Source organism: Schistocerca gregaria, chromosome 2 (assembly GCF_023897955.1).
Source record: "Schistocerca gregaria isolate iqSchGreg1 chromosome 2, iqSchGreg1.2, whole genome shotgun sequence".
NCBI lineage: Eukaryota > Metazoa > Arthropoda > Insecta > Orthoptera > Acrididae > Schistocerca > Schistocerca gregaria.
In genome coordinates this window covers 380,636,540-380,664,189 of record NC_064921.1, presented here as the reverse complement: position 1 = coordinate 380,664,189, position 27,650 = coordinate 380,636,540, and the positions used below count along the sequence as shown (strand labels likewise).

General features: G+C 44.3%; 1 protein-coding gene across 2 annotated transcripts in view; it reads left to right on the top strand.

Moving 5' to 3' along the window:
- The window catches only part of LOC126320530 (uncharacterized), a 192,843-nt gene that overhangs the window by 86,592 nt on the left and 78,601 nt on the right, over positions 1–27,650 (top strand). For both annotated transcript variants that reach the window (XM_049993999.1, XM_049994001.1), the window contains 2 exons: positions 12,423–12,968; positions 26,756–26,908. In XM_049993999.1, coding sequence (XP_049849956.1) covers positions 12,803–12,968; positions 26,756–26,908 — 319 coding nt within the window. In that variant the 5' untranslated portion in view covers positions 12,423–12,802. The remainder of the gene's footprint in view (positions 1–12,422; positions 12,969–26,755; positions 26,909–27,650) is intronic.

Genomic DNA, 27,650 nt, shown 5'->3' with positions numbered 1-27,650 from the left:
CCACGTAACGGAAAAAGGAAGTAGGTTTCCATTCGGATGACGACAGGGCTTCCTCCTCGAAGTTCTCCATGTACAAATTCGCTACCACCGGTGAGAGTGGGCTACCCATGGCGACTCCTTCCGTTTGTTCGTAGTATTCTCCATTAAAAAGAAAATACGTGGAAGTCAAGACATGGCTAAAAAGTTCAGTGGTATTCTCGTCAAACCTCTGACCAATCAACTCTAGCGACTCTCGCAGGGGTACCCTCGTAAACAAGGAAACGACGTCAAAACTCACCATGATATATGACTCATCCAACCTGAAGCTATCAAGGTGTTTAACAAAATCCACGGAATTACGGATGTGATGAGGGCATTTACCCACATAAGGACTTAACATTCCCGTCAGGTATTTGGCCAACAAATATGTAGGTGCCCTGATGTTGCTGACAATGGGGCGTAATGGTACCCCCTCTTTGTGAACCTTCGGGAGTCCATATAGACTAGGCGGTACCGGACCTTGGGGTAACAATTTCTTAGCATCACCCTCCGGTAAATCTGCGTCCTTGAGAAGAACCCTCGTCTTGTTCTCCACCTTCTTTGTAGGGTCAACGCTGATCTTCCGGTAAGAATCGTCATTTAGCAGGCTCTGCATCTTATCAGTGTAGTCCTTACGGGAGACAATAACTGTAGCATTGCCTTTGTCAGCCGGTAAGACAACAATTTCAGAGCGTTCCCTCAGATCACGAATGGCCGCCCTCTCTTTACTGCTGATATTTGACTTCATCGGCTTGGATTCCGTCAACGCACGACAAGTTTCACGACGTATTTCCTCGGCTGATTTTGGCGGAAGTCGAGCTGCAACCTGTTCAACAGCACTAACAATTTCTGCGACCGGAGTGAACTTGGGGGTGGGAGCGAAGTTGAGACCTTTCTGCAAAACCGAGACCGCATCATCACTCAACACCATGCCACTCAAATTGATGAAAGTTTTGCACGGAACCTGCAGAGATGGTTTGTCAAGGAGACGTGAGAACTTAGCTGTTTGACGTCCCGTAGCCTTCTTATGTGCGGAATCAGCTGACACCCAGATGACACCATTAATCCAATCCCAGGAAAAAGAAGTGAACTTAGTAGCCAGTTGCAAATGTAATTTGAGTAATTCCTGTGAGATAAACTCAAGGCTCCGGCGGGTGAATTGCACTCTCTCACGTACCAATGCGAGGCTGGCTCGTTTCTTGATTCTCTTAGCTGCTACAGAATCGATGTGATGCATAACCTTAGCAAAATTTGGAACAACATTCTTGGAACGACATCTCTTTAGAAAGGCAAGAGTACTTAGCAAACGACATCTACGGTGGCGCAACTTTTCAAATTTCTTCATGCTGCGATACATCTCCTCCCCGTAAAGGTGTATGATGTGATTCTTGAGTTTCTCCCGGCGTATTTGATAATCAAAATATCCACGGGTGTACTGCCCGTCTATAGTGTCCAACGGGCACAATATTTCGGCGATCAAACATGTCGCTATCATCAGGTGAACTGACGGACTGAGCTCCTGTGAACGCGCCGGCACGGAGATCCGTACGCTATGGCTGCTCAGGGGGAACTGGGTTCGGTCGCTGTGGCGGCCGATTTAAATACCCTCCACCCGGGTACTCAGAGTGGCAGATACAACGTGCTCTCCGCCCAACCACTGCATCACAACCTGTTGAGATGGATGAAGCCACGAGGGAGGAGGTAGGCACTGCATTTATTCCATACACAGGCGCACTCTCGGGGAAAATCGCCCGCATTCTGAAGAAACACCTGGTCGGAACTGTGTTTTGTCCTCCGAATAAAACTCGTGCACTGGTGGGGAGCGCCAAAGATGACCTCGATTTGAGGAAGGCCGGCGTGTACCAGATTCCGTGTCAATGTGGCAAGTCGTATATTGGTCAGACGATGCGTACCGTCGAGGATCGATGCCGTGAACACCAGAGGCACACTCGACTGATGTATCCGAGCAAGTCGGCGGTCGCTGGACATTGTTTGTCGGAAAATCACGCTATGGAGTATGACCGCACGAGGATTCTGGTACAGACGTCGAGATACTGGGACAGCGTTGTTAGAGAGGCCATCGAAATTCGCACCAATGACGACCTCATAAACCGTGACTGTGGCTATAATCTTAGCAAGGCTTGGGAACCAGCGATTGGGTTAATCAAGAGTAAATCGAGCAAACGCATAGTTGTGACGACCACGGCGGACAGAGTGATCACACCGACGTCATCTCAGACGCCGTCGCAATCTGTTCCACCGCGCTACCGAGGCGCGCGGTGCGGACGGCGGAGGGAGCACGCCGCGGGCGGAGGGTATTTAAAACGGCCGCCGCCGCGACAGAACCCAGTTCTCCCTGAGCAGCCATAGCGTACGGATCTCCGTGCCGGCGCGTTCACAGGAGCTCAGTCCATCAGTTCACCTGATGATGGCGACATGTTTGATCGCCGAAATATTGTGCCCGTTGGATACTACAGACCGGCAGTACACCCGTGGATATTTTGATTATCAAATACGCCTTGAGAAACTCAAGAATCACTTACTTAACTTGATTCTGGATGCTATTTACAATTGACAATCTGAAGTTCCTTTGGTCTTGGTACGTTAATCTTATTCTCACATATCTCTGATAGTTAACAAAGTGTCTACACATTTATCTTCATGGCTATGTACAGAAATGTGATAATCTTATTAGGCGCAGACTGAAACTTGACTACAGACTAGTGCAGACAAATGCAGATTGACTGATCGGAGGTCTGTACACTCGTTATAATACCTCGCGCGTTCAGGTGTGATCCACGAGGAGAAAGGGTTCTATATTAGCAGCAATCTCATTGGCTGCGTTACATATTAATACGCGGATCGGCGGAAGCTGAATTTGGTCCGTCTTTATGGCAGCGCCATCCCGTTTAGCGGAGACGGACGAGCGCTGCGCCTGCGCTGTTGTGCTTAGCGGGGCGTGCTCTGGTGGGGAAGTTGTGTACGCGCTGACTACGCGGAACTATGTACACAACATTAATCCTTTTCGTGTAGCCACAGGACGTCGTGTTACGACTCAAACTGTGCGCAATAAGCTCTCTGATGCGCCACTTCACCACAACTCCCTGCAGCGCGGTACATGTGGTCCCAACAACACGCCGAATGGAGAGCTCATGATTGGGATCACGTTTTCATCACCGATGAGTGTCGCATATGCCTTCAACCAGACAATTGTCGGAGACATCCCGGTGGGCTGAACGCCTTAGACACACTGTCCAGCGAGTGCAACAAGGTGGAAATTCCTCGAAGTTTTGGGGTGGCATTATGTGGGACCGACTTACGCCTCTGGTGGTCATGGAAGGCGCCGTAACGGCTGTACGATACGTGAACACCACCCTCCGACCTATAGTGCAACCATATCGGCAGCATATTGGCGAGGCATTCGTCTTCATGGACGACAATTCGCGCCACAATCTTGCACATTTTGTGAATGACCTCCTTCAGGATAACGACATCTCTCGACTAGATTGGCCAGAATGTTCTCCAGACATTAACCCTATCGAACAAGTCTGGGATAGATTGTAAAGGTCTGTTTATGGACGACGTGACCCACCAGCCACTCTGCGGGACCCACGGCTCATCGCCGTTGAGGAGTGGGGCACTCTGGACCAACAGTGTCTTGATGAACTTCTGGATAGTATGCCACGACTAATACAGGCATGTATCAATGCAAGAGGACTTGCTACTAGGTATTAGTGTTACCGCTGTGTATAGCAATCTGGTGGACCACGTAATCTGGTCGACTACCTCTGAGGGGCTCGCTGTATGGCAGTACAACATGCAACGTGTGGTTTTCGTGAGTAGTAAAAAGAGTGGAATGATGTTCATGTTGATCTCTATTCCGATTTTCTTCCCAGGTTCCGAAACTCTCAGAACCGAGGTGATGCAAAACTCTTTCTGATGTGCGTGTATTGGCATGGGAGCATACAGCAAATCCATTGCCATGGGACGATACTGTACCCTCACAGTTTGAATGCCGATTATGTCGTCAAAGTGTTTAACTTTTCATGCCAGTTTATGCACTTTGTCGTTTTGTGGTTGGTTCGTGCTGATGACATCAAGTCTCGTCACACGTGTCGATTTTTCCAAATAAGAATTTTCCTCATTTTAATTAAATCGCTACAGGCACCCAACTGCCGTTGTTTTTGTTTGGGAGCCAAGATGTGCTTGACAAACTTTGCACATACTTTCTACTCTTTAAACTATTCTGGAGAATTAGTGTTATAAGTATGGCGTCTGTTCTTTTGGACATGTCCGAAAGAAAAGACACCACACTGTCATTATTCCGCGGCCGTATATGTACGTGACGGAAGAGAGATACCGACGCCAGTCGCGTGAGGGCATCGAAATAACTTTGGCAACAAGTGACAATTTATACTGGACCGTGACACGAACCTCGATTTTCCAGTTCCGGCCGCGGTGGTCTAGCGGTTCTAGGCGCGCAGTCCGGAACCGCGAGACTGCTACGGTCGCAGGTTCGAATCCTGCCTCGGGCATGGATCTGTGTGATGTCCTTAGGTTAGTTAGGTTTAAGTAGTTCTAAGTTCTAGGGGACTGATGAACACATATGTTAAGTCCCATAGTTCTCAGAGCCATTTGAACCATTTTTTTTTATTTTCCAGTTTACGCGAGCGGTATCCTTAACCACTCCTACTCTCCAAGCACACCTCAGGTCCAAGCGAAATTCCTACTTGTCGTACACTACTCCCATAGCGCCCGCCGTCCATTTTCCTCATTGCTCGAAGTATCTAGGATGATTCCCACAAGAGGTCGGACCTAGGTTGCATCCACATTCTTCTTCTTCTCCTAGCGTTACGGCCTCTGTAGGACCACGGGTAGCCCCATCGTGGACTGCATTTTCCGCTTGTTCTCCCAGAACCTCTTCATTCCTTCTCTTCTTCTCTCCCGCTCTTCTTCCGAGATCTTCAGTGTCCGTTTCTCATGTCTGCTCCACTGGTGACACTCTTAATCTTTCCCTGTATTCTTCTCTGTCATTGATATCCGGCATATTGGACGGAGTATATTTGTTCGTCCAATTTTTCTTTCCTTCGATCTTGATTCCCAATTTCAACCAGTGCTTCCGAAGTTCAACAACCCACTTGGTTCCTGTCTTTCCCCTTGTTCTCCCTGTTGTTTCCCACACTCTCTCCGTCATTCTGTCCATACTCATCCTAACTACATGTCCAGCAAAACTTGCTCTTTTGAGTCTGATTTCCCCGGATATTGTACTCATGTTCTGGTGCAATTCTTCCGTAGGTCTTCGCATCCACCTCTCTCCACGTCTTATGGGACCTAGTATTTTTCTCAGTATTTTTCTCTCTTCCTTCTCTAGTTGTTCTGCCCCATTTCTTCCTACTGTTATCATCTCAGCAGCACATAATACTGCATTCCTCACCGTTGCCTTGTAGTGGCTTATCTTTGCCTCTGTGGATATATTCTTTTTATTGTATATCTCTCTTGTCATGCAGAAGGCTTCTTTATCCTCTCTGTTATTCCCTCCTTGCTCCTGTTCCTTCCTGTTATAAATTCTGCCATTTGCACAGTGCCTTCCGGTGTTTCTCAGTCTGCAGTGGTATTTAATGTCTGTCTTTTTATAGGCGATTTCAGTTCCACCTTTCTGGCTACCGTGTATTTGTATCTTCTTCCGTCTCACTATTGCTATGTCGTCTGCGAAGGCTAGGCAGTCCACTTGAGCCCTGTTGTCCTTTTTGTCCCCCACATGCTTCTTAGGTATTCCCATTTCCTCGTTTATTGCTCTCCACTGCATGATCACTTCGTCCAGTGCTATATTGAACGACAATTGTGACAATCCATCTCCCTGTTTAACACGTCTTGATCTCAAGTTCTTCTGACAGTGCTACTCTGAATCTCACCCTTGCTTTTGTGTCTGTCAGAATTTCTTTTATGAGTTCTTGTGTAGTTCCATCAAGTTCTCTGTTCTACAGGATCCTAACAAGAGTCTGTCTGTCGATGGAGTCATAATATGCCTTTATACAGTCCACGAAGGTTATTACTGTCTTTTTGTTGTTCAAGGCCCTATGTTCTATCAGTTGCTTCAGTTGCATCCACATTGAAGATAGAAATTACTATTATATCTAAACCTTGACGGCATTTCATTCGGACCTGAAGCGTGCTCGGCTTGCCGAAGTCGTTAAGGGGACCGCTCGCGTAAAACGGGTAATCCGAGTAAGATTCGCGTTCCGACACGAATTCTCACTTATCGCCATTGAATTATTTCAGTGCCTTCGTACAGCTGACTTCAGTATTTCTTTTTCATGATTCTAGAGAATGTCTTAACCACCGGGTTTAGACAAGTTCTTCCATTGAAATTTGCGACAAAACAACGTTGGCGCACTACGATCGCACGTCCACTACTACACTACTGGCCATTAAAATTGCTACACCAAGAAGAAATGCAGATGATACACGGGTATTCATTGGACAAATATATTATACTAAAACTGATATGAGATTACATTTTCACACAATTTGGGTGCATAGATCCTGAGAAATCAGTACCCAGAACAACCACCTCTGGCCGTAATACGCCTGGGCATTGAGTCAAACAGAGCTTGGATGGCGTGTACAGGTACAGCTGCCCATGCAGCTTCAACACGATACCACAGTTCATCAAGAGTAGTGACTGGGGTACTGAGACGAGCCAGTTGCTCGGCCGCCATTGACCAGACGTTTTCAATTGGTGAGAGATTTGGAGAATGTGCTGGCCAGGGCAGCAATCGAACATTTTCCGTATCCAGAAAGGCCCGTACAGGACCTGCAACATGCGGTCGTGCATTATCCTGCTGAAATGTAGGGTTTCGCAGGGACCGAATGAAGGGTAGAGCCACGAGTAGTAACACATCTGAAATGTAACGTACACTGTTCAAAGTACCGTTAACGCGAACAAAAAATGAACGAGACCAATGGCACCCCATACCATCACGCCAGGTTATACGCCAGTATGGCGATGACGAATACACGCTTCCAATGTGCGTTCACCGCGATGTCGCCAAACACGGATGCGACCATCATGTTGCTGTACACAGAACCTGGATTCATCCGAAAAAATGACGTTTTGCCATTCGTGCACCCAGGTTCGCCGTTGAGTACACCATCGCAGGCGCTGCTGTCTGTGATGCAGCGTCAAGGGTAACCGTAGCCATGGTCTTCGAGCTGATACTCCATGCTGCTGCAAACGTCGTCGAACTGTTCTTTCAGATTATTGTTGTCTCGCAAACGTCCCCATCTGTTGACTCAGGGATCGAGACGTGGCTGCACGATCCGTTACAGCCATGCAGATAAGATGCCTGTCATCTTGACTGCTAGTGATAGGAGGCCGTTGGGATCCAGTACGGCGTTCCGTATTACCCTCCTGAACCCACCAATTCCATATTCTGCTAACAGTCATTGGATCTCGACCAACGCGAGCATCAATGTCGCGATACGATAAACCGCAGTCGCGATAGGCTACAATCCGACCTTTATCAAAGTCGGAAACGTGATGGTACGCATTCTCCTCCTTACACGAGGCATCACAACAACGTTTTACCAGGCAGCGCCGGTCAACTGCTGTTTGTGTATGAGAAATCGGTTGGAAACTTTGCTCATGTCAGCACGTTGTAGGTGTCGCCACCGGCGCCAACCTTGTGTGAATGCTCTGAAAAGCTAATCATTTGCATATCACAGCATCTTCTTCCTGTTGGTAAAATTTCGCGTCTGTAGCACGTCATCTTCGTGGTGTAGTAGTTTTAATGGGCAGCTGTGTATATACACTGCCTGCTGACAGCCAATTGGTCGAATGCACAAATGTTGTTTGTAATTGTTTGTTCAAGCTGCACCGTAGTCATCGCGATAGCGTCGCTTCTACGTGTGGCGTATGCTTTTGGCGGGCACTCCACAGCGTGCGGCATCCGTCTTGTACGAAGTTAAGACATGGTTAAAACTTCGTGCGGAACATACCGCACCACTCCTACCTATGATATCAGCAGTTTCACACGTCACTTTTCGTAAATCACTCTTACTGTAACATGCACTATTTCGATTTCTTCATATGTAGCTGCTAAGTTTGAACCTCCGCCTTGTGAATCATCTTCACGAGAAGTACGACCACTTTTCAGAACAGTTACCCATTTCTTTTAGCGCGGAGAAGAAAGACGCAAGCTTCATAAAACCTTTAGTCTCCCGATGAGTATCCGTTGACAGTAAATCATCCAAAATAAAGTAATTTTATAAAAACGTGGTATTGCAGTTTGTTAATTTGAGGAAAACGTCTACTATGATAACTTTCAAAATCATTATTAATAAAAGTATCCCGCAGATGAAGTTGATACGAAACTTTAGAAACTGCGTAACGTGTATCACTATCCTCTTTGCATCAACCTGAGAAATTTCTCTCTGACATTATAATTAGTTCGGAAATGTACTTTCATGACTTTTCCACACATTCACGACTATTCTGAAAATAATAAATTACTGAATTCAAAACAGTTTGGCTTCAGATCAAATATATGCACATTAAAAGCGATAGGAAACCTGTTATATATTTATATGATGGCAAACTACTTGTGCTACATTTACAGATCTGGGCAAAGCATTCGATTCCGTGTCACATGAGAATATGGTAGTTAAATTAGTTCAAAAATGCTCAAATGTGTATCAATTTCTAAGGGACCAAACTGCTTAGGTCATCGGTCCCTAGACTCACAAACTACTTAAACTAACTTAAACCTCCTTATGTTAAGAACAAAACACACACACACACCCATGCCAGAGGGAGGACTCGAAAATTGATCAAATGGCTCAAAGCACTATGGATTTTAACATCTGAGGTCATCAGTCCCATAGACGTAGAACTACTTAAACCTAACGACATTACACACATCCATGCCCGAGGCAGGATTCGAACCTGCGACCCTAGCAGCAGCCCGGTTCCGGACTGAAGCGCCTAGAACCACTCGGCCACAGCGGCCGGTGGGAGGACTCGAACCTCCGGCGGGAGGGGCCGCGCAGTCCGTGACATGACGCCTCAAACCGAGCGGTCTTAAATTAGTTCAAATTTGGCATAAGAGATGAGTCGTCAAGTTTATTTGGGTACCATTTATCTGACGGGATACGGCAAGTGTATTTAAATGTTTAGATATCACATCTGTTGAAAAGAAAACGAAGAATCCCACTGGTGTCAGTTCTTGAACCATTTCTCTTCACTGTTTATATAAATGATTTCTCAAATTCTGTACCATGTGTGAATGTACTCTATGGTGATTAAATCACCCGGGTAACAATAAGTGAAAATTTACAAAGCATTCAAAATTACGCGAGAGAAACAAATGAAAGGAGTTATTACTGATATTTGGCAAACCATGCATCCATTACCAAAACAAAAAACCAAAGATATTTATTTTAATCTCAGCTTGGCGCCTAAGATAAGGCTAGTAACGCTTGGGCCCTGGATGTATTTTAGGTTTGACTCTAAGCGAGGCTTGAAGCAGTCAATTCAGATCACTTAACGTAACAGTCCCAAGTCTCTACATCTATAGCTCTTACAATGTAGGACAAAGAAAATTTACAGAGGTTTGGATTAAGAAATACTGTTCATTTGCATAGTATAAGAAATAACTTCATAGGAGATTTACTATGCTCGAGACTCTCCGACACACACAATAGTCACGAAGACACGAGACTGAAGTTCTTCAACAAATTGACAGAAACGTCCCGCTTGCCCCTCTCACATACGTTTAGAAAGATTTTGTAACTTGGCTCAAAGAATATTAACTCAGGGAGAGTGATGTCCAAGAATGGTGCTTTCAATAGCTATACTCTACTCATTACGAACTTGTATTTTCACATAAACTATTAACTGTACATTAGATTTTGAGAAGGCCAATTATATGTAAACATACTGAACGGTTGACACTAACACGTTGTAAACTTTCTTTACTCAGTGTCGCTGCTACTTCTCTAACGACCGCATGTATGTCACAAACAACACTTGATAACCAACAAATACTAGTAAGGGTAATCAAACTTGTTGATTAATGCGTGAAACAAAAGATTCGGGAAGTGGTGGTGAGTAATGGGAGGGGCGGAAGGAGGAGGAGGGGAACCAGCACACGACTTCCACCGGAACCGTTTCCTGGAAGGAAATCTGCGAGTTCTACACTGTTCCGCTACGCTCAGAAGACCGTATAATGGAACAAGATGTGTTGTTAACGCACTCTGCTCTACTTACGGCGAGCAAACTTGTTCTAAGTGAAAAGTCCAAATTTTCCTGAAGTAAAAAATAGTTACGTATTACTTGGTTCGGAGAGAGGGGTAGCAGAGGAGAGGAAAGGAGAAGGAATTTGTATATGTAGCAGGGGAGGAAATCCAATGCGCACTTTATAATTCTGCTTTAGCTCTTCGAAGGCTTTCTACATTGTGTAGGCAATTTTGCGTTGATTTCTTAGATTAAGCCATGGTCTCGTTCGAGTAAGCTAGGTCGGTCATTTGGCTCTTGCTACCTTTTCTGTCGTGGACGGTGGCTACCAGTAATGCCATCTTCAGTTTTTGCAGTCAGAGAAAAAAATCATTTTTCATTTTCTACATATTGTATTAACTACATTCTTTTTTAAACAAGAAGGATACAGGAGAAACACAGTTTCTCAGAGATTCCAGCTCGAAGAAGAGCCAGACTGTCACTGAAGAGGATTGTGACGAACAATAAAAGGAGGACAGCTGCGAAAGTCACTGCAGAACTCTATGTCGCACTCACGGACGCTGTCAGCACCAAGACAACACGAATGGAGTTCCAAAAGCTGGTAATACCATTACCATTCATCAGTAATGCAATTGCCCGGAACAAGAAAAACTTGACGCTGAAGTCGTAATACCTGGACTGGAGAAATGGAAGAAAGATATTCGGCCGGATGAGTCTTGTTTCACACTGTTTCCAACTTTTGGGCGAATTTACATCCCAAGCGGGAGACGTGGCGGGGTTTCGGTGATTATTTAGCCAACCATATCGTGTACTCCATCGGCACAGTGGGTACTCTGCAAGTTAGTATTATTGCCAAGGATTACGTGACCATTTTGGCTGATCAAGTCCATCCAAGGGTACTGTGTTTGTTGCCAGTGGTGATGCTGTAAGACAGCTATTCACAAGGCTCGCTTCATACACAACTGGTTTCGTGAGCACTAGGATGAATCACCACATCTCCGCTGGTCACCACAGTCACCGGATCTCAATATTATTAAGGGTTTATGATCTACTTTGGAGGGAAGCGTGCGTGATCGCACTTTTAGAAAACGTTCGAATACTTTCACATGGGATACCACTAGTTGTAAGCAATTGGGCTACACAAATTTCCTCCCGCAAACAGGAGAGGGAAGGGGTGGCGACAGGAAGAGCATCCGACAGTTTTCTACCACTAGTATAACCAAGACCAATCATTAACATACCGACCCCGTTTTGACGTGGGACAGAAGGTAGGATAAATATGGGTGGAACGACATGAGAGGTGCGAGTCATAATCGAAGACGAGTATGTGGAAGGAATGATATGTTTAAACTATAGGCGCCTTTCTACGTCAAGGTCATCACAGTTGGAGAATTTGCTCGTACTGAACAACAACGGGAAAATTATTTGATTGAAGCCCTCCTTAAGGAACAATTCCACCATTTTGCTTTAAGCAATATAGGGAACATATTCAGAATCAAAGTAAGAATTGGAGGACAAGGATTTGAACCCCAGTTGCGCTGAATATGAGTCCATTGCCTTAATCACTATTCCATCTCTTTCTGTAAAGAGCCATTTCTGATCTGTGGGTAACGTCTTAGGTGCCAATGTACAGCACAGTGTCTAGGTGGCCGAGCGGTTCTAGGCGCTTCAGTCTGGAACCGCGTGGCCGCTATGGTCGCAGGTTCGAATCCTGCCTCGGGCATGGATGTGTGTGATGTCCTTAGGTTAGTTAGGTTTAAGTAGTTCTAAGTTCTAGGGGACTGATGACCTGAGATGTTAAGTCCCATAGCGCTCAGAACCATTTTTGAACAGTGTCTAGATAAAGCTTTCTTGACTTCGTATGTTTCATTTATGTTAAGTAACAGGAGTCTACCCCATTGTTTATGTATTAAATTCACAAATTTAGGCTACTAAGATGACATTTGCTTGTAGCTGCTGCAACAGGGAGACAACAGCGCCCCTTACAGCTGATGCCATTTTTTTAATCTCCGGTTTTCATGCCAAATTACGCCGTTTCGTGAGAAATATGTTTAGTAACTACTTCCAGTTAAGCACGTGCCTCAGAATCCAGGCGCTGTGAAGCTTTTTTTATATATATACAGAATGAGTTTATTCTTTTCACTGAGTGCAGCCCTTCTTTGTCTTTCAGTTTCGCACCGACGCCGGGACCATGACGAGGTCGTGTGCGTTGATGAAGATCAAGGAGAATTATGAAGCACTGTGATGACAGACAGCTCTTCCAGGATCAACGAAAGTGGAAACTGAAATACGCTGTTTTTGTGTGACACCCAAGTCAGAATGTGACGAAGAGCTGCCGGAACAGCAACAACTGTACAGACTGCGGTCTTATTTTTAAAGTGAAGTTATCGTTCTATCGCCTATACAGAACAAGCAATGCTGGAAAGCAGACGTGTGCTAAATTTTCCTCTAATGGGAGTTTATGTTTTACGGCGAGGTGTAGCCGCAGAAACAACAGCGACTGATTCCAAATGAAGTGCGAGGTGCTACAGTTGTGACGTATGTGTCGCGATGCGCCCTCGTTCTGCGATGCTGGCGGTGCTTCTGACTCTGCACGCGTTAGGCCGGGCAGCTGGCCAACAGGCGAACCACAGCATTAGCGCGCGGGGTACCTCTGGCCTCATATCCGGTCTTGCGCAGTTCAAGCGGCAGTGGGCGCACCAGAAGCTCGCCAGGCGTAAGTACCCGCTCACTGCTTTGCTCACGTGTGCTTCCTTGCGGCGAACAAGCATAGTTTCTCTAGAATGTCTCTTATGTAATCTGTCACTCTTCATTCTCCTTATGCTATACACTTGTTTTTTATACCTACAAGGCCACCATATGTGTTGCTTGTAGCTATTCAGTTTGTCTTGCATCAAGGATAATTTCCCATCCCGGTTGTATTCGACCTTTAGTTATCAGCACTGCTAATCTTTTCCAGACCACACTGTTGTGTACTTAAACGCAACGGTGGTGGAATAAGCCAATGTACAGTAGCAACATGGTAATTACGGCCTTATTAGAACACACACATTCAGTTAACTTACGTCGATGATGCTACTGAAAGATGATTATGTCGTGATGTATGGCTTGTGGGATGTTCTCAGACTGTTCTGTAAAATGAGTATCAGTCGTGCAGTGAAAAAAAAAAAATCAGGTCACTGTATGCCATTTGTGCAGCAGACGATCGTAGGTTCCAAAGATTAAAGAAATGCTAATCGCTGACAGTGCATTCTCACATGTAACTAATGATAAAATTTCACTACTACAGATCTGAACATGTTCTCTGATACAGTTCTTTCAGTACTTTTATGAACACTTTTCTCAAATTACTGTGAAATAAAGTTCCTTGTGATCTCCATCAAAATACGACGCTCTTTATGACGAAAAAATAAAAAGAATTAATCTGACAAAAGATTAAACTATTAATATAAGTAGTAAAGATTAAGACACTGTAGTTTGTAAGATGCGAACGTTCCCAATATCCTACGTATGAAGATCCAAGTTACATTGCAAATAACTAGGTCTACCGCTATCATTTACCTTATTCTTTATATTCCCACACCATTTCCTTTCATAGCTTGTTGTCAAACCAAAAATACAAGTCTGAGAGAGAGACTACAATTTACAAAGCTCATGCAAGAAAATGAGGACTTACGATGCCCAAAACAAATCCTTTACTTGAAATGAATGATACAGTATTGCCTGTTATGCATCCGTTCGACTCTTTACTTGATAGAGAAGAATATGTACAAACGTTTAGGTTTGGCTTCTTTTGCCACAAGAAGAACAGCAAACGTCGGGGATGTAAAAATCGGTAAGTTAACATATTTTGCCGGCTGCTGTGACCGAGCTGTTCTAGGCGCTACAATTCGGAACAACGCGGCTGCTACGGTCGAAGGTTCGAATCGTGCCTCGGGCGTGGATGTGTATGATGTCCTTAGGTTAGTTAGGTTTAAGTAGTTCTAAGTCTACGGGACTGATGACCTCAGATGTTAAGTGCCATAGTGCTTAGAGCCATTTGAACCATTTAATATATTTTGCAAATATCAATTCACTGGTGTCTTATTGAATAATATTTTGTGATAACTTCTCCCTTAGGCAAAAGTATTCATTCAACAACACAAAATAATTGGAATTATGTTTTTGGTTCACACACGTATATCTTGCAAAAAGTGAATCAAGAAGCTTCTCCAGCTTGAGCAGAAATGCTCTGAAGTCAGAGTTAGGGGACCTATAAACAATGACAATTAGACGTTTGGTTTCAAATGGTTCAAATGGCTCTGAGCACTAAGGGACTTAACTTCTGAGGTCATCAGTCCCCTATAACTTAGAACTACTTAAACCTAACTAATCTAAGGACATCACACACATCCATGTCCGAGACAGGATTCGAACCTGCGACCGTAGCGGTGGCGCGGTTCCAGACTAAAGCGCCAAAACCGCTTGCAACAACGGCCGGGCAGCCGTGTCATCCTCTGCCGATAGCCGTATTTGGTGCTGATATGAAGGGGCATGTGGTCAGCACACCGTTCTCCCGGCCGTTGTCAGTTTTCGTCACCGGAGCCGCTACTTCTCGATTAAGTAGCTCCTCGATTTGCCTCACAAAGGACTGAGTGCAGCCCGTTTGCCAACAGCGCTCGGCAGACCGGACTCATCCAAGTGCTAGCCAAGCCCAACACAGATTACCTTCCTGATCTGACGCGAACCGTGTTACTACTGCGGCAAGGTCGTCGGCAACGTTGGGAAAAGACTTAAGTTAGAAAACATTTGTTTGCTAAGAAAGATGTAGGCTTTCATCGCTAGGTCGAGGAATTTTTCTATTTGCCCTGGTACGTTACGATGAGTTTCAAACGAATAAGGCAAATACGTATCAACATGAAAATGGATGACAACAAACATGACAATTGTTAAAAGATTTTAATGAAGTTAGCCGCTTTTGTGCCTTGAAATGAGCCGGTTACTCGCAGTTCCTAACTCCGGAAGATATTCGGCATGGTGTGCATCTGCACTGAAAGACAGGATCTTTGTCGTCGTCACCTTATATCTCAAAATGCCATGAAGTGCGCTGCGTTCTTGTATATGTAGATGATGAGCATTTCAGCGCAACAGCTAAAAGTACTCAAGTGTAACGGCGTGTACCCATGTGCAGCTTGTCTATAAGGATGTCCAAGTAGCCGGCTTGTCATTTAAAAATTGCATTTTAATGTTGTTTGTTTGTGCATTATGCCTCATGTAAGAGGGAGAAAGGTCTACCACCATATGAAATGTTCGGCTGAGGCATGGTCATGGGCTAATGAGACTGCAATTTATCATTCCGCGATATTGCTGCGCGTGCTTGTTAGGATCCCACTACTTTAATGTTAATATGGAATCGAGGGGTTGAAGAGGGCCATTCTTAAAGCCAAGTGGGAGCACAGTGACTCCGCGCCACTAGAGCTCGGCCGAGCATGATCGTGCAGCTACGTCACGCACCGCAACTCAAGAAAGGGGTCTGATTGCACCAAGACAAATATCCGCACCGACAGTGCAGCGCAATGGGCTTTCAGCAAGGCGGACACTGACGCTACATTGACGCGCACAAGTCAGTGATGCGGCCAGCACCAACACTAGATGCAGGAATGCTAGAACGTTGTCGTTTCAGACGAGCCCTGGTTCTGCGTATATCACCACAATGAACAGATACGTGTGTGGATAGTCCGAGAGGAGCGAATACAGCCAGATTGCATTTGTCATCGCAATGTACAAGGTGATTATAATTAAAGTTAATCTTTCAAAAAGCTGTAGAAATAACTCCACTGGACAGAATGACATCGAATTGCAACGGAATATAATCGGAGAAGGGGGAAAACGTATGGCAGAAGAAAATAGTGTGAAAATTGATGAATAGATGCACTGTATGTGTCAGAATACGTAAATGAAAACATTTGTCATGGGCACGACCCACTGAAGTTGGTATAAACACGCCGGATACACGGCTTTTTTCCTTTCGCGTCTGTGAGGTTCGCCATGACTGTTTCAATGCAGGAACGCGCTCTGCTTGTAAAGCTGTATTACAAGAATGATGACAGTGCACAAGTCGCTCTGCACAGGTTCCGGAAACTGCTCCGATGACTGCCGTGAGTCTGGAGAAAATGATTAGGAAATTTGAAAAGACAGGTTATTTCGGTGTGAAACCTGGTAGATGGAGGAAACGAACTGATTCGACGTCAGTGGAAGCAGTGGCCACAGCAATGCAGAAGGGCACGATTGGTGGTGTGCAAACGTGTAGTGCACGGAGAATTGCCCCTCACATTGAACATACCGTGAACACAGTGCGTAAAATTCTACTAAACATCAATTTGCTATCCATTCAAAATTACCCATGTGCGTGAGTTGTTTCCTGTTTACCTGCCAGCAAGAAACACCTTTGCTTTAGAATTTCTTGATCGCATGGAAGTGGACAATGATTGGCCGTGGAAGATCTTGTGGAGAGACGAAGCCAACTTCCATCTAACAGGATATGTCAATACACCGAATTGTTGAAAATCCACACGCAAATCAACCAGTACCATTTCATTCTGAAAAGGTCACTGGTGCAGGTTTATGGCATCATTTATCATAGGGCCATATTTTTTCGAAGAGACAGGTGCTTCCGGTCCTTTTACCTGTACAGTCACTGGTATGCGCTATGAGTTTCTTTTGCGCAACCACTTCATTCCAGCTATCCAACAGCGTGGATGGGATCATTTTTATGCAAGATGGCGCAGCTCCGTACATTGCAAATCCAGTGAAGCAGCTGCTGAAGCGCCATTTCGGAAATTCTAGAATAATCAGCCGCCATTTCCCTAATGCCTGGCCATCCCGATCACCTGATCTTTATCCGTGTGACTTCTGGCTATTGGGCTGTCTGAAAGATGTTGTGTTCAGTGTTCCGATTGCAAACTTAGCTGCATTGAAGGCACGCATTGCGCAACACATTCTGAACGTGGCCCCGGAAACATTTTGATCAGTTGTGAAACATGCTGTTTCTCGATTTTAACTTGTTCCAGAAAACGGTGGACAGCATAGTGAACATATTTTGAGCCAGTCACACGGAAATTAATAATTTTATGTGATTTTGATTGATACTCTTTATGCGGTTTTTGGCCTCAATACATTAAAAACCAATATTGGTGATGCTTTTTATGCAGTTTTTGCGTCAGGGCAACTAAAAACCAATGTCAGTGATGCTTTTTATGCGGTTTTTGGTCTCAGGACAAATCAAAAATCAATGTCAGTGATGCTTTTTATGTGGTTTTTGGTCTCAGGATAATTAATAACAGATTTTTTCCATCCTATGTTATATGACCTTCCTTTAGTAGATGGGCTTACGTAACACCTGTACACCCATGTACACTGAGTGGTACAGTTTGTTTAACATCAAATGTACACCTTAGGCATTGTTGTATCATTCATTTGTCATTAGTAGTCGGCCAATATTAAACTATGATGCTTACAGCGCCATCTATTGCTAATTTTGTAACTATTTGTTTTTATAGTGCCATACGTTTTCCATTGCAATTAGACGTCAGTCTCACCAGTGGTATTATTTCTACAGCAGTTTGAAAATTTTAACTTTAATTGTAATCACCCCGTACGCCTAGCAACTGGCATGATCGTATGGGATGTGTAAGGTACACCTATTTGCAGATAAGAGTGCATTTTACTTTACTTCTAGTTTTGCTGTTTCACATATGTGAAGTGAATGTATCAGTGCTGCAGTATGTACAGAGGAAATAGACAGCGGTGGGTTATCACACAGGTAACAGAGTCGGTTGAGCAACTGGCGCTTTCAGAGACAATGGGAAAGTACATTTATTCTGGCGCGAATCAAGTAATTCTTATTAATAAAAACTTGCTAACAAAAGTTGCCTTTTGTCACTCAGACATTAGGAGCAGACTACGGATCACAAATACACTACTGGCCATTAAAATTGCTACACCAAGAAGAAATGCAGATGATAAACGGGTATTCATTGGGCAAATATATTATTCTAGAACTGACATGTGATTACATTTTCACGCAATTTGGGTGCATAGATCCTGAGAAATCAGTACCCAGAACAACCACCTCTGGTTGTAATAACGGCCTTGATACGCGTGGGCATTGAGTCAAACAGAGATTGGATGGCGTGTATAGGTACAGCTGCCCATGCGACTTCAACACGATACAACAGTTCATCAAGAGTAGTGACTGGCGTATTGTGATGAGCCAGTTGCTAGGCCACCATTGACCAGACGTTTTCAATTGGTGAGAGATCTGGAGAATGTGCTGTCCAGGGGAGCAGTCGAACATTTTCTGTATCCAGGACCTGCAAAATGCGGTCGTGCATTATCCTGCTGAAATGTTGGGTTTCGCAGGGGTCGAATGAAGGGTAGAGCCACGGGTCGTAACACATCTGAAATGTAACGTCCACTGGTCAAAGTTCCGTCAATGCGAACAAGAGGTGATCGAGACGTGTAAACAATGGCACCCCATACCATCACGCCGAGTGATACACCAGTATGGCGATGAGGAATACACGCTTCCAATTTGCGTTCACCGCGATGTCGCCGAATACGGATGCGACCATCATGATGCTGTAAACAGAACCTGGGTTCATCCGAAAAAATGACGTTTTGCCATTCGAGCACCCAGGTTCGTCGTTGAGTACACCATCGCAGGCGCTGTGATGTCTGTGATGCAACGTCAAGGGTAAAAGCAGCCATGGTCTTCGAGCTGATACTCCATGCTGCTGCAAACGCCGTCGAACTGTTCGTGCAGATGGTTGTTGTCTTGCAAACGTCCCAATCTGTTGACTCAGGGATCGAGACGTGGCTGCACGATCCGTTACAGCCATGCGGATAAGATGCCTGTCATCTCGACTGCTAGTGATACGAGGCCGTTGGGATCCAACACGGCGTTCCTTATTACCCTCCTGAACCCACCGATTTCATATTCTGCTAACAGTCATTGGATCTCGACGAACGCGAGACAATGTCGCGATACGATAAACCGCAATCGCGATAGGCTACAATCCGACCTTTATCAAAGTCGGAAACGTGATGGTACGCATTTCTCCTCCTTGCACGAGGCATCACAACAACGTTTCACCAGGCAACGCCAGTTAACTGCTGTTTGTGTATGAGAAATCGGTTGGAAACTTTGCTCATATCAGCACGTTGTAGGTGTCGCCACCGGCGCCAACCTTGTGTGAATGCTCTGAAAAGCTAATCATTTGCATATCACAGCATCTTCTTCGTGTCGGCTAAATTTCGCGTCTGTAGCACGTCATCTTCGTGGTGTAGCAATTTTAATGGAGAGTAGTGTACTATCTTTCAATGTAAGGAAACATTGATTTTAATAAATAAATGAGTAACTTTGGCATAAACGAAGATGTACTATATTGTACAAACTACACGGATTGTGTGCTCAAGTTACAGACTGCGCGCCACAGTCGGAGTCATCAATAAGATGCCTTTCGATCTAGTGACGCTAGTGTTTTGTCTTGACGTATCCGTACGCAGACCAGCACATTCGGCAGAGTTCTCTTGCACTGAAAAGACCTGGCCAGGGGTTGCTGAGGAAGTAGCGCGCAACGACTCAGAATGCATTACAACAGATTCACTCCGGCAAGGAGCTGAAGGGACATAGAACGACGTACCCGAATCTGTTATGCAAGTTCAGTTCGATTCTGTGCCCTAGTGTCAGAGGTGGCAGCTATGTTTATTAAATTTCGCAGCCGGTATATCCCGCTCCCTTTCCCCCAAAAAATCACCAACAATTTTAAAAGCGTGTTCTTCATACCATAGTGTATACACAAAGTAAGAATATTTCGTTATTTGTACCCTTATTGGTGCTACATTTTTAATGTCCAGCAACATAAACATGTGTTTGTAACGTGGAAGAAGTTTGTGGCCACTTTTTAGAGGTTTCACTGTCATTTTTTGCGGAGCGAAAAACATTAAGGTTGATTTTTTTCATTAATGTCGTAGTCACAAGTAGCAATATGAAAAAATATATTCCGCCTTTTCACCTTCCAACGTGGAGAGTTGTAGAGCATACTCGTACAACGGTGTTCCAAAGTACCTCCGAGCTTTCAGAAGATGACAGCACAAAAACATCATGTGCTTTATTCTTATAGCACATAGCTACATTCTAAGTTACATTGTTTTAATTCTTGTTTTTTTTTTATATTTTGTAAAACAAATTCTACGACAAAGAAAAAGGACACACCACGAACAAATTTCTGAATGGGACGGAAATTGGCAGATGTGATGTTCATGTACAGACAACCAAATTAAATGAATTCGCAGTTGCGAATAAGGATGTGGGATGGAATGACGACAATAAACATTTGTGCCGGACCGGGACACGAACCGGGATTTCTCGCTTATCGCTTATTTCCACTGTCGTCATTCCATTCTACAGCTGATGGTAGCCCTTACTCGCATCTGCGAATCCATTTGATGTGATTCGTAACGGCTGTGGTCGCCGCAGCTGCTGTTCCTTTGGACATGCATGCACCGGAATCAGACTAAACATGCACTGCAATATCGTAGACAACCAAATGGTTACAATTTCAAAAAACTGGATGAATTGTTCAAAAGAAAGAGCATCGTCACTGACAAAATCAATAATGCGTTGCTCCACCTCTGGCCCTTATGCAAGCAATTGTGAGGCTTGGTATTGGGTGACTGCGTTGTTGGATGTCCTCCTGAAGGATATTGCTCCAAATTCTGTGCAAATTAGCGCGTTATATTGTCAAAATATCCAGCTGGTTGCAGGGCCCTGCCCATAATCCTCCAGACGTTCTCAACTGGGGAGAAATCCAGCGATCTTACTGGCCGAGGTAGGCTAAGCTAGCACGAAGATAAGCAGTAGAAACTCTCACCTTGGGAGAACAGGTATCATCTTGCTGAAAGGGTAATTCCACGATGACTTGCAACGACGGGCAATAAAACGGGGCATAGGTGTAAGCGTGCAGCGGATGTCAACGAAAGGGGTGCAGCTACGAAAAGGAATGGAGCCTCGGATCATCACTCCTGGTCATTGGGGCTTATTTCGAAGCAGACTCGTCACCGAAGACAGCAACACTCCAGTCAACGAGATTTCAGGGCGAAGACGTGTCTGGAGGCGCCATGAACAGCGGTGGGACGCCAACCTGACTGTCGGCCCCCATACAGCTCGACAACCAGGGGTAATGGTCTGGGGTGTATTTTCTTTTCATAGCAAGACCCCTTTAGTTGTCATCCGCGCTTTCCTTACAGCACAATGGTGCGTCGACGATATTGTACGCACCGTTTTGTTGTCCTTCATTCAAGCCATCCTGGGTACATTTCAGCAAGATAATGCCCTCCCACAGACGGCGAGCGTTTCTGCTGTTTGCCTTTGTGCTTGCCAAATTTCACCTTGGCTAGCAAGGTCGCCGGATGTCGCCCCAGTTGAGAAGTCTGCAGGATTATCGGCAGGGCCCTCTAACTAGCTCGGGATTTTGACGATGTAACGCATCAATTGGACAGCATTTGGCACGTTGTCCCTCAGACAACATCTATCTCAATCAGTGCCAAGCCGTATAGAAAAAAAAAAGGTGTTTCAAATGGCTCTGAGCACTATGGGACTCAACATCTTAGGTCATAAGTCCCCTATAACTTAGAACTACTTAAACCTAACTAACCTAAGGACATCACACACATCCATGCCCGAGGCAGGATTCGAACCTGCGACCGTAGCAGCCCCGCGGTTCCGGACTGCAGCGCCAAAACCGCACGGCCACCGCGGCCAGCCGGACTTAACTTCTTTAGTCATCAGTCCCCTAGAACTTAGAACTACTTAAAAGTAACTAACCTAAGGACATCACACACATCCATGCCCGAGGCAGGATTTAAACCTGCAACCGTAGCGATCACGCGCTTTCAGACTGTAGCGTCTAGAGACGCTCGGCCACTCCGCCCGGCCAAGCCGTATAATTATACGTGTTTTTGATATGCTCAGTTTCTGAAGCTCTTTCTCTTGAATAAATCATCCAGTTGTTTTTCTGAAACTGTAATCATCTGTTTGTCTGCACATGTTATGTATATCTCATCTACCGATTGCCTTCCCATTCGGATAATTACTTCGTGGTACGTAGTTTGCTTCACGTTAGAGTATATGTAAGGTACATGTAGTGTACCATGGGTCTTAACCAGTACAAGGAAAAAATTTTCACAAATGTGCAAAGTGTTCAAAAAGTCTCCCCACAGTTCAAAAAGTCTCCCCGCAGTGCCATATGATTGTTAGCCGCGCGTGCCGTATGCCGCAATGAATATACCGAAATGAAACTCAGTGAAATATAAGTGAGTAATTTATTGAATATTCGTTTTTACTTACAAATTGTCACATCAGATGTTGAAAGTGTCCCCCCCCCCCCCCCCTGTTGTTGAATACACAATTCAATTCGTCTAATCATGTTTCCAAACCCAAACTGTAACATTTCTTCTGAAACAGAAGCACTGAAAGTGGGTATTGTAGTTTTCAATTCATCGATGTATTTTGGACGGTTTTTATAGACAATTGATTTCGCTGCACCCCAGAAGAAAAAGTCAGGTGGTGTTAGGTCAGGTGATCATGGAGGCCAAAGTCCCTTATGCGATCACCAAAAACCATCAGCAAGCAGTGACATTGAAACGCGAGCTGTATGCGCGGTTGCACCATCTTGTTGAAAATAACCGTTCAGTATTTCAGTTAACACAAGTTCTCCTATGAATGGGTACAGAATATCACTGCAGTATCGTTGTGCGTTTATTGTTTCGTTGCAAAATATGAGACCTACAATCTGACGTCTAGAAATTGCAATCCAGAGTTCTATTTTCACATAATGAATTGGTTCCTCATGAACACAATGGGTTTGTAGTACTACACATACGAGAATTTTGGGGAGTTCATGTACCCGAATAAATGAAACCACGCCTCATCAGTGAAAACGTTTCATTAAGAATACCCCTTCTATTTAGTTGAACGAAATTTTTCAACCATTGACAATAACGCTGTTTCTTGCCATGATCAGTATTATTCAGTTCTTACATGACCGTGACTTTGTATGGCAAAAGTTCAAATTTTTTCCTTATAGCTGTATGGGGCCGTTCGACACTAACATCGATTTCCGGAACGTGATTTCGTACTGACTTGTTAGGACGCATGGACATTTTATCGGAAATATCGAGTAGTTTACCCTCAGACAAAACGTTACGAGGACCACTTCTCGGTGCATCTGTCACTGAACCCGTACTTTGAAATTTGTCAGTCAAATCTCGCACAGTATCGCGATGTGGGAGTGTTATCTCCGGGAAAACTGAATTAAATGTTTGACGAACTGAAACTGTGTATTTACCGCCAGCTTTGAACACTTGTTCGACTAAAAGCACACGTTCTTCAATGGTTAGCATTTTAACAGTGACAAAAACGAAACAAACGAACAAAGCAACCAAACTTAAACGTTCACGTCAACACGTAACACCACGCACCAACGATGCTACTGACGCTGGATGAGATAAACGAAACAGTAGAATGTTGGGAGGGTCCACTTCAAGGAAAGTAACCCAAGCAGGCGAACAATCATACTCCCGTATTACACTTCTTTCACACGATTTTTCCATCCTCCATAGCGACATTTAGAGGCATTGTTCGCCTCTAAGCACTGAGTAAGGTTATCATCCTGGTCATATCGACTCACATTTCTTGGCTGGAGGACAACATTTCTTCTCTTGTGTGTTTTATCACCAGATCCAGAACTGTCAGAGCACTCCTGTTCATGGACAGACATTTCTCTAGAGAGCTGTGAGGAACTTCCTGTATGAGAAGTCTTTATTAGCTTATTAACCACATTCAGTCTAGATTTTATTGAGGACAATCTGTCGCATTTTGGTACGCCTTCCTTTGTACAAGACCTTTTGTACATAATCCAACAATTAACAACAGCTAAATCAGTAAAATGGTTAAAGAATCTAAATGGCCAGTTTGTTCTGATACTTAACCTAAATTTGTTTTTGAGCCCTTGACTATCACTTACAAATACCTTGTGACTCACTTGCAATACACTTGGATAACAGGATAACAGACTGAAATCACTCTGCTCCAGGGTGCAAAGTATTTCTTAATCATGGGTAACTGAAGACAATAACACAAAATAAAATTTAAAAGCTATTATTTACGCTGTATAGGAGATACTAAAGTGCTTCGAGGATGTAACCTGTAGTACACATATGAGTATTTCGAATTTCGACGTCTACTGTAGTGAACATGAGAACTAATTCTAGTAAAATATATGTTAATGAAACATAAGACCTTTTTCGCATATTAAAAGCAATAAATGAAATAAATCTAAAGTCCTTCCGAGTGCGCGGTTTGGGCAGTCATTCTGCTGAATCGTCTCTCCAGAACGACTGGCGCTGCATGGGAGAGTGTGATATGATGTAGCAGCACAAAGTGAAACTACGCAACTTACACGAACGTGTCATACAGGTCTTGGGTTAATAAAAACAGTTTATTGATTTTATGAAATGAAAACTCGAAGTCACATATATCACCCAAGGACTGTAGACTAACAATGCAACTTGAAGGCAGTACAACCTACAGGGGAAAGCTGTAATCATAAGAACTGTGCAAACCTTCAGCAGACTTTTCTTTAGCAGTGAGATGCTGATACAGAGCAATAACATGCTGCAAATTGCCACTGCTTCTCTGATAATCTACACAGTATGTCCCAGTTCCGTTAGGACTATGTTCACAAAATCACTGTATTTATTCAAAACAGCCTCCCCCCCCCCCCCCCTCCTGAATCAAAACACAGCTGAAATCGTTTTAAGACAATCACATTAGTCTTTTTTTAGAGTTGCACTTAGTCCTGCAGTTCAATTTTCTTGGAAGTCCTTGATTTTGTCATTGCCAACTTCAATTTGAGATGCAACCAGAAGTCGGCTGAGGCCAAATACGGGAATATGGTGGGTGATCCAGGACTGTGATCCATTTGCTAGCCAAAAACTCGTGCACTGTCTTCGTTTTGTGGGCTGGGGTGTCGTCATGAGGGAGCAACCAGGAATCTTCCTCTCGGTTTCCGGGTCGAGATCGACGAATTCTCGCCCACAAACGCTGGAAGACAAAAAAAGTTGATGTTGCCTCACTGCTCCACTGCCATTTTGCTACAAGTGTCAGACACGCATTCTACATCTATATCTACATCTACATCCATACTCCGCAAGCCACCTGACGGTGTGTGGCGGAGGGTACCCTGAGTACCTCTATCGGTTCTCCCTTCTATTCCAGTCTCGTATTGTTCGTGGAGAGACGGATTGTCGGTTTGCCTCTGTGTGGGCTTTAATCTCTCTGATTTTATCCTCATGGTCTCTTAGCGAGACATACGTAGGAGGGAGCAATATGCTGCGTGACTCTTCGGTGAAGGCATGTTCTCGAAACTTTAACAAAAGCCCGTACCGAGCGACTGAGCGTCTCTCCTGCAGAGTCTTCCACTGGAGTTTATCTATCATCTCCGTAACGCTTTCGCGATTACTAAATGATCCTGTAACGAAGCGCGCTGCTCTCCGTTGGATCTTCTCTATCTCTTCTATCAACCCTATCTGGTACGGATCCCACACTGCTGAGCAGTATTCAAGCAGTCGGCGAACAAGCGTACTGTAACCTACTTCCCTTGTTTTCGGATTGCATTTCCTTAGGATTCTTCCAATGAATCTCAGTCTGGCATCTGCTTTACCGACGATCAACTTTATATGATCACTCCATTTTAAATCACTCCTAATCCGTACTCCCAGATAATTTATGGAATTAACTGCGTCCATTTGCTGACCTGCTATTTTGTAGCTAAATGATAAGGGATCTATCTTTCTATGTATTCGCAGCACATTACACTTGTCTACATTGAGATTCAATTGCCATTCCCTGCACCATGCGTCAATTCGCTGCAGATCCTCCTGCATTTCAGTACAATTTTCGATTGTTACAACCACTCGATACACCACAGCATCATCTGCAAAAACCCTCAGTGAACTTCCGATGTCATCCACAAGGTCATTTATGTATATTGTGAATAGCAACGGTCCTATGACACCCCCCTGCGCCACACCTGAAATCACTTTTACTTCGGAAGACTTCTCTCCATTGAGAATGACATGCTGCGTTCTGTTACCTAGGAACTCCTCAATCCAATCACACAATTGGTCTGATAGTCCATATGCTCTTACTTTGTTACATTCACGGCCAGGATGCCTGCTGCAGCAGTTCTAGCGATTTGGTTTTCTACACAGCTGTTTTTGAAACTTCGGAGATCGTAATGCCGCAACTCGCCACGAGATGGCATTGCAGTTTGAAATTTGAGACGAGCAGTGCTAACGGACCTGGAACACACTGTGTATATTGCGGAACGCAGACGCCCCCTTGCTGGTGAAATGGTTAGTGTGATGCTGCTAGCGGTGCGCGTGCGCTGTGTGTTGCAGTGCTGAGCCTGCTGACGGTGGTGCGTTTCCACAACGGGCCGTGCGTGACGCCGCACGGGGTGGCGGGCACGTGCTACCACCGCCTCGAGTGCGCCAGCAGGGGCGGCGCCGCCGGCGGACACTGCGCGCGCGGCTTCGGCGTCTGCTGCTACTGTCAGATGAGCTCCATTACACAGCTTTAAGGCTTCATGAAAAACGCACGCTCTTTTAAAGATGCACTAAATACACAATTTTTAAGATACGGCGATCAAATTATGTACCATAATTGACACAAAATTAACACATTTATAGTTACATTGCTAGGATTATATGTATTTAACTTTATTGTGAAATTTAAAAATTTTATTTTCTAAAAATAATATACGTACTCTTTTCTTATAAACTAAGAGATTTCTATAAAATTTTCTCCGTTTAATCTCTTTCTCTCATAATTTTTTTCAGTATATCGAATAAGCGAATTTTGATGATTTTTATCTATAATTCTGTAAGTATAACACAAAATTCGTGCAGAATTCCAAAAACTTTGCCATATATATCAGCTTACACACACAATTTCAAAATTTACTCTTGAGTCCACATTTGTTGGGTTCGTAGAAATTAGTGTACAAAGTTTCATAATTTTAGCCTTCATAGATTCCGAGAAAAACGTACATAACTTTAAAAAATAGACAATTTTCAGGAAATGCAATTTAAAGCTCAGCCTAATGTTTTTTTCTTATTTCACGCATTCTGAAGGCCCCAGATTTGTACATGGGGTCCTCTTTCCCTAGAAGACTTCTCTTTTCGTTTCTTGTTTCCTACTTTCTTTCCTTTAAGAGGTCTTCAACTGACTTTCCATCTGTAGAGAGGTGCTGTAAATCTATTTTCCTCCTTACATCTTGAGTGAAATTTCCTA